Source organism: Aulonocara stuartgranti, assembly GCF_965226115.1.
Source record: "Aulonocara stuartgranti genome assembly, chromosome: 19".
NCBI classification, from domain to species: Eukaryota; Metazoa; Chordata; class Actinopteri; order Cichliformes; family Cichlidae; genus Aulonocara; species Aulonocara stuartgranti.
In genome coordinates, this window is record NC_138955.1 from 24,137,638 (window position 1) to 24,145,407 (window position 7,770).

The 7,770-nt window shown below is 40.0% G+C and overlaps 1 protein-coding gene across 2 annotated transcripts; it reads left to right on the top strand.

The window, feature by feature from the left end:
- Positions 1 to 659: 659 nt before the first annotated feature.
- Positions 660 to 7,155, top strand: cdca4 (cell division cycle associated 4). Of its 2 annotated transcripts, none has more exons than XM_082515499.1 (2): positions 660 to 1,116; positions 4,541 to 7,155. In XM_082515499.1, exon 2 carries the CDS (start codon positions 4,550 to 4,552, stop codon positions 5,471 to 5,473), a length of 924 nt encoding a protein of 307 aa, XP_082371625.1. In that variant the 5' UTR covers positions 660 to 1,116; positions 4,541 to 4,549; the 3' UTR covers positions 5,474 to 7,155. The 2 variants fall into 2 exon arrangements, with proteins under 2 accessions (XP_082371625.1, XP_082371626.1); XM_082515500.1 differs by lacking the exon at positions 660 to 1,116 and adding an exon at positions 4,090 to 4,205.
- The last annotated feature ends 615 nt before the right edge of the window (positions 7,156 to 7,770 follow it).

Consider the following 7,770-nt stretch of genomic DNA (forward strand, 5'->3'; position numbering starts at 1 on the left):
TTATTAGGATTGTGCACATTCAGTTTTTGTTGTATGAGCTATATTTGTATTTGCACAATTTTCAATAACTCATGTCACCTATTTCCCATTTCCCTAACAAAATATAAAGAAATTAGGAGTGGTTAAAGACTATTTTTTAATATTATATAAATAGAATAATCGGTTTCTTGTTACAATTTTCTATTAAGCATTTTCTATTTTTATTATTTATTAATAAACTGGGTTGCGTTTTGATATTTGTGTCAGTGTAGAACTGTAGTATTACTGGAGGTTGAATCCACAGTGTAAGTGCTCATAATTCATACAGTGAGTAAAAAGGTTATAAGATAATTAACAAAGTACAAACACAGAAAAATGATGTTTTGCTAAACAATATTGCATTCTCTTGTAGGGATTTCGTTCTAATTTATGTTTGTTTGAATAAGTATTTTGTCATTTTACCTCTTAAAGTATTAAACTAATTCAGTTAAACAACTTAAGATCATATGTGATTTCTAACTTCCTGCACAATAAAAGCCAAAAGGTTTGTCGCCAGCCAGCCTTTTATATGTTTCAGTAAACTGGTAGTTGCAACTGTCAGTTAAAGACAGTGAAATCAGAAGTAAAATAATTCGCTATAAACAAAAGGCATAACACCTAAACGTCGCGATAACCTCATACATACTAGTTACTAGGCACGTATCGGAGTAAATTCGTGTTTCTTAGTCACTTTCCATGACTGGGTATAATTCCCCTCACCACAGATTGTTTTTCTTGTTAAAAAGGCCAGCGGTAAACGCAGCGTCAATACACAAAGAGTAACCAGAACATCATCAGATCTTCTACATCTTGTTCTTGAAGCCAGCATCGGGCTTTGGCTTGTTTGTTGAAGCATTAGTAGGAGAGAAAAGCAGGGAGAAATCATTAGAGAGGAATCCCAGGCATATGGCTGGCTTTTGTCGGCTCCCCTCCCCCTCCCTTCCTTCCCCTCCTGTCGTCCGCTCCGCAGCAGCAGCAGGACAGAGGTAGTTCAGTTTTTGAAGCCGTGGCATGAATGATCTCATCTGAACCTGATCTCCGCTTTCTCTGCTGTCGATCCTATGACCGAGACGGGAATTAAATTAACACAAACACGAGGTGAGTACGGCTACTGAAGCACCCGACGATAGTGTTTTTAACCAGCCACCCGGGTGACCGTGTGTTGTTTTTGGGGAACTTAACAGCCCCGCCGTGGCGAAAACTCTTGTTTTTGGCTAGAAAGGAGGAAGGACCGCGGACTGTGGGTGGGTGGGCGCTTTTAGCTAATTAGCTTTACGTTCGCTAGCATTCGTTTTATGTAAGAGGAAGTTTCCAAACGAATGCCGAGGGTTTTGTGCCTCCTTGGAGGCATTTTTTTTTCACGGAACATTTTATGCTAGCTAGCGGCAACCCAGAAGTGTAAATTCCGTCTGTAGCATAGCCGGCCGGCTAACTGTTAGCTACTAGCGCAAAATGGCCTCATTGTCGCTCGGTAGCTCTGTTGCTGAAAAGACAAAAGCATGCGGTAGTCACGGCCAGAAGCTCTCCGTCGCTTTTTACAGCTATTCTAGCGGTTTTAATTTGGCGACTGGCAGTGGTAGCACTATGTATTTGAGAGGGAAGTGGGAAAAATGTAAGCAGTGCTTTTTAAAAATGTGTTTATTCATTTAGTACGGCAGGCTGTGAAAGTGGTGGGGGATGGGCCATGCTAAGAACCATTGACGTAAAACGGGGCTGAATTTTGTTTGGCTTCTGCTTCCTAGCAAAGTAGAAAACACTTAGTTTAGTGAATGTATTTAAACTGTTTTAAATCCAGTTTAGTGACACTGTCTGTCTGACGTAAATACAACTGTAATGTCAGCATCAGAATAAAGTACTGATTTACACGAGGTGATTGTCTCCCCCCCCCCGCACTTATTTCCTGATATGTGAGAAGTTTTTGAACACCACATATGTCAGCATTTTTGTGAAATCGTGTTAAAAAATGTGCGACTAAGTTTAATACATCAACATTAATGTGCAGGTGTAAATAAATACTATTTAACTGAGTATGAGCTCGATATCAGTCATTAAAATTAAGCGTCTGTAGCAGATCACTTTGGGTTTTAAAATCAATACATTCTTATTGGTAAAGTAAGTAAATCTTTTTAAAAAATGTTCACTTGCAGATCGAGATGTTATTATCAGGAGTTTGGTTGTTATTTAGTGCTCATGTTAGGTTATCTGTCAATATTATCTTGATTGAAAGTGTTTTAAGTGGTTAAAATGTAAGAACATTTAGGGAATTGATTGTATGAGATTGTAGTTGTTTACATGTCCCACAGTGGAAAAACACAACGCACTGTGTATGTTGCCTGCTACAGATGACTGATCAGACTGGTTAGGACATAACTCACTTTCAGTCTTATTTTATATATGACCTATATATGAATGGCTGTTTTTCTTATTGTTTTCAGGAATGTAATTCTAATTTCAGAGTAGAATCCTTAAGCTTTAAAAATGCTAAACTATAGGGTGTTCGAAAACAATTATCAGTATAAATGTTAAAAAAAAAAAAGTTGTCATGTCCAAAACTGTTTTCTCTTCTGTGTGCAGTGATCCGTCTCTCAGGTTGTAGTTCTTCCTGTTTCTATTTAATGTCTTTTTTTTTCCTTTTATTTTTCTACTTTTTTTTTTTCTTTAAGGAGGTAGTTCTCTCTAGTGTCTCTTATTTAACAGGGGCCAGTATTATTGCACCACATAAGAAGACAACATACGTCCGTAATCGTTTTCTCACCCTTTTCATTTTAGATCTCCGGGTATCTTCATAAATTACCTTTTCCCCCCTTTATTCTGTCCACTGTCAGGAAATGTTATTCTATGATTACGAGGACTCAAAGACCTCCAGGCTCCCAAGCCTTTAATTGTACTTACGAGCCACTTCTCTTTATTTTTTCCTTTTGGCATGGATTGTAACTTTTTGAAAATGTGGTGATCTGATTGATCAGCAATTTAGATGTATACTTTTCTATTAAATGTGAACTCACAAGGTTGTTGTTTTACTAGTTTTTGTCAGTATGCTATTGCACAACACCCCTGACTACACACTGTGTCAATGTTAAAATATGTAATTTGCACAGATTATGGGCCTTAGTTTGGCCTGGCATCCTAAAAAATGATAATTTGGTGTAGAGATGATTTATGACAGTAACAGCAGTGTCTTGGGCATGGTAGTTTCTTTTTGATTCCTAGTTCCTGAAAAACAGGAAATTTCTGTAAAGTGATCCAACCCTCTCTGTGAATTGTGCCCTGTGAATCCTAACGCTAAACATGAATCAGTGTTGTTTTTCATTGTACTGATTTTTAAAATTTTGTGTTTTCTTTTTTTCCCTTTTAAAAAAAAATGTATATCACAAATAGAAATTTGAAGCAACTGGAATCATTGACCCAAATGCCCTGCCCACAGGTTTAACACAGAGGAGACAGCCGGACACTGCGCATACTGTTTTTCTGTCTGATGGAAAATTAAATGCCACAGGCTGCTGTTTGGAGCTCAGTCTCCTATTCACTTGCATCCCATTTATTTTTGGGAGTCAGAGGGGCCTTTAACATTAGCGGGAGTATTGTTTTGTTCCTGTAAGACATGTGTGTGTTGAAGTGGTATTTAATGAGGAAGTTGACTGTGCTTTTCTTCCCCTCCTCAGTGAAGAGAAAGTGAAAATCTTGTTCTGCTAGTTTTTGAAGCGTCGCGTGCGTAGACCTGGAAACCTGATATCCCTTGTAAATATTAGTGGCTCATGGTGGTACATTGTACTGTGAATTGTAAATGCTGTTACTTTCCATATCCTTGTCACTTTTACCCCCTTGAAAGCACCCTTATTGATTAGGATATCTTTTTGATTTTCTTGATCACAGGTGGCAGTGGGGGAAAGAAAATAAATGCACTAATTAACTTGAGTGCTGTTTTTGTTTTCTGACAGAGGTCTCTGTAGTCTGTGCTTACTTTGATGCAGTGTCCGCATTTAGTCGGTAACCATGCTATTTTCGGTGGCTCAGTGGTCTGTTAAAAGTGTGGTTGTTCCGCCCAGCAGGAGTCTTGCCTCAGACTGGCCTAAAATGGGCAGAAATGGTGCTGAACAAAAGCTGCTTGTCGCTCGTACAAAAGTACTTGAAGCGTTGCAGCCGGGACCAAGCTGCATTGCTATTGCCTGTGCCTCTCAACAGGAAAGGTATAGCAAACTTTAAGAAAAAAACTACAACAATTATTTGTTTACTGTAGAGTAAGCCTGTAGTTTATTTGTAAAGTCACAGCTGCAGTTCAGCAGATTGTAGCCCTAGCTCCCTCATGTCCACACAAATGTTACACCACATAGCCTCATGACATCACACATTTACATAATTAATTACATGGCACTTAATCTTTTTAACTATTTTAGCTAGTGACATTGACAGCAGTACACATTTTGTGTTTGTCTGTGTGGCACATTTCTTAATATTTAAGCAAGTGGTGCCATTGTGTTTCTCACTGATTTTTTTCTTTTTTGTCTCCTCGCCTTCACAAAAGAGAGACAACATGTTCCCGAAGGGCACCAAGCGCAAGTTCTCAGACTCTGGGGAGGAGGCCGTCTCCAGTGGCGACCAGGGCCCCGCAGCTCCTTCGGCGGCAGCTCGGATGCTGTCTTCGTCGTACAGTCTGCAGCGGCAGTCGCTGCTTGACATGTCGCTCATCAAGCTGCAACTTTGTCACATGCTGGTAGAGCCAAACCTTTGCCGTTCAGTTCTAATTGCTAACACAGTGCGGCAGATCCAGGAGGAAATGACCCAGGATGGCACCTGGCAGATAATGACGCAGGCCCTCGCAGCCGCCCAGTGTCCCACCGACCGCCTGGTGGCCACTGAAGTGCTGTGCCGACAGACTGATCCAACAGCCCAGGCAGGGCAGAGCCCAAAGCCTTACGCAGTGGTCGGTGTGGAGGAAGGCTACCACTCTGAAGAGGTGGTCATGGAGGGAGATGTGGAGACGGATGTCACCATGTCTACTTTGTCACCCGTCTCCCCTCAGCTGTCCTCGGCTTCTTACCTCGCAGGTCCCTTTGGCATGGGGCCCTGCTGGGAGGAGGAAGAGGAAGACGGTGAGTGCGAGGAGGAGGAAGAAGAGGAGGACAGCGAGGAGTGCGTATCAGAGGGAGAGGAGGGAGACGGGGACCACCTAAGTGCAGACTCCAGGACAGGGGAGCAGGTTTTTGGGACTTTTGAGATCAAGCACCCAGCGCCGCCCCCTGACCCTGCGCTCGAGGAACTGTTTTCAGACGTGGACCCGTCTTACTATGACCTCGATACGGTGCTGACAGGCATGCAGAGCGCCCCGAAAATGGGGCCTTACGATCTGCTCGATAGCCTGTCCTCTCATGGGCCCACGGCCCTGAGCTCCAGCTCAAGCTGCAGGTCAGACCTGAACGAACTGGACCACATCATGGAGATCATAGTGGGATCCTGAAACTCTGAACATTCCTCTGGTCTGTACTGATGCCACAGACTCTTTCCAGACTATGCACAGTACACGTGTGTGTTCTGTATGTGGTATTGTTACACATAGAGATTGTTGGATGTTTTGGATCAAGATGGGAAATTAACAGCAAGCCAAGTAGATTTGAGGATGGGGGTATTAGAGATGTAGTTAGTCTCCTGTAACAGCCACTTGGGCAGGTTAACATCTGCTGTTGTGACTTTTTGTATAAAAAATAAAATGTAATTGGCAGTTACAATTGTGATGGTAAAATTAACAAATCTGGGGATTTAAAAGCTATGCTGGTGAGTTGGCAAAGCAGTTAGTTTCCCACTTTGGTTCTGAAATCCAAAACTCAACAATATCTGTGAGAAGGCAAAGATAATTACCTTATAACTACCATGATGCATTCTTATTTAGGTGTTTATGTCCGTCATTCACTCTGTCATGCTAGCTCCTTCTGGCCGTATTCTCTGCCATTTCATCAGTTCTATTTATTGTTACATGGACTGAGAAACAATTCCTCACACTACATGCATCAAAAACCAGAACAAATTGTAAATCCAAATCTATAAATCAATGCATATTTTCCTAGAGATTTGAGCAATTATGAATGGAATTTATGTATATGTACGTATGTGTATATAGAAATATATTTTTTGCATTATACAGCTGGGGGATTTTGCAGGCATCATTTGATATTATTATTTTTCCCTCCCAAGCGGTTTTTAAGATTTTAATAGCCAGTCTCAAGACGGTGTCTTCCCATGGTTTGGTATAGTCGACTGTAACAGGTGTCAGGACTGGCATCGTCTCACTTTATAGGCGCTGTTCTTTCATTTTCTTAAAAGCTTTACGCAGAGCAGGAAAATTGCTGCCAGTCAACAAACAAGGAGCAAGAGTTGTCATTTCTGGTAAGTTTACAGTAGCCAGGAGACAAATGAAGTAATTTTCCTGCTCTGCTGTCATTATGGATCCAATATCAGTAATAAGCAGCTTTTTCCTCACGCATTTTGGAGAAACCCCGGGGTGATAACTGCATCGAGAAGCCATATTTCTTTCTCTCATTTGTTATTCCAAGTGAAGAATTCTGTGTGTTTAACCCATCTAATTTATTGTTATTTTATTTATTGTATTTATTTTATCAAGGTACAGACATGCCATGTTGACCTATCAATTCAACCATGAGGCCCGATGAAATTGTATTTATCCAAATTGTGCCCTTCGTTTCCAATGCAGTACCTATTTATTCCTAAGTTTTCTTTTTAAGGACTATTAGTAATAACAACAACTGGGTTACTATTCAAATTACTATGCAGCTCTGTCATATGTGTTTCAAAATGACTGTATACAAATCAAATGTCCTTTAATTCCTTTATGCAAACAGTTGCCTTTCTCCTAAATATGTGGAAAATCAAATGCATTCTTCAAAATTGTTCCTTATCGTGATGAAGAGATTAACTCAGGCAAATAAAATGTATTGACTAAAATACAGTATTACGACACGCTTAATACCTTACCACAACACTCCTGAAGGATGTCACTCTGGTCTGAATGGGAGCTAGAACTTCAAAGACTAATTATCGTTGTAAAATGTATGCATTTTTTTATATTAAGACAAAAACATTGTAGCATCTTTGTAAATATTTTTTATAATAAAAGGTGCAACTATTGATTGTGTGTGCTTGTTTCCCTTATTTTACAACAGGACATGTTACTGTTTAACTCTTTAAAGCCGGTCGGAGCGGGCACGCTCCGTTTTGCGTAACTATTTTTAAATCCCCGTAGAACCGGAACCGCGTAAGCTAGCGCAATAATTTGTTTTGCATATGAAACCGGAGGAGTTGTACTTACATCTTATGCCATCACGATTTCCTTCCACATATAGCTTTGCAAAAATTGCATAAAAAGCGCTTGCAGGAACAAAAACACAATATTCCAGAAACACGCTTTGCCGATCTGATCAGCTGTTTGTAACACTTCCTACATTTTTTGCAACTTTTTTGTATTTAAAGTTTTGAGGGATAAACCTCTTAAATTTCTCCAAGTAGAAGTATATGTAAAAAAACAAATGATTTTCAAATTTTTTTTGTAGTTTATTGCACTTTTTTGCAATTTATGTAGTTACTGTGGACTTAATGCATACACATTATTAAAATTTGGGCTATAATGGTTGTATTGATGTATAGCAACTTGAAATGCTTCCAAAAATGGCACTACAGCAAGTAAAAATATAAAATAAGCTCTGGCGGACTTGGTTCTATGGTAGGTCTTAAAGGGTTAACTAT

Bases quoted from the DNA above. Each gene is read 5' to 3' on its own strand.
- cdca4 (XM_082515499.1), top strand. From the start codon at position 4,550: ATGTTCCCGAAGGGCACCAAGCGCAAGTTCTCAGACTCTGGGGAGGAG.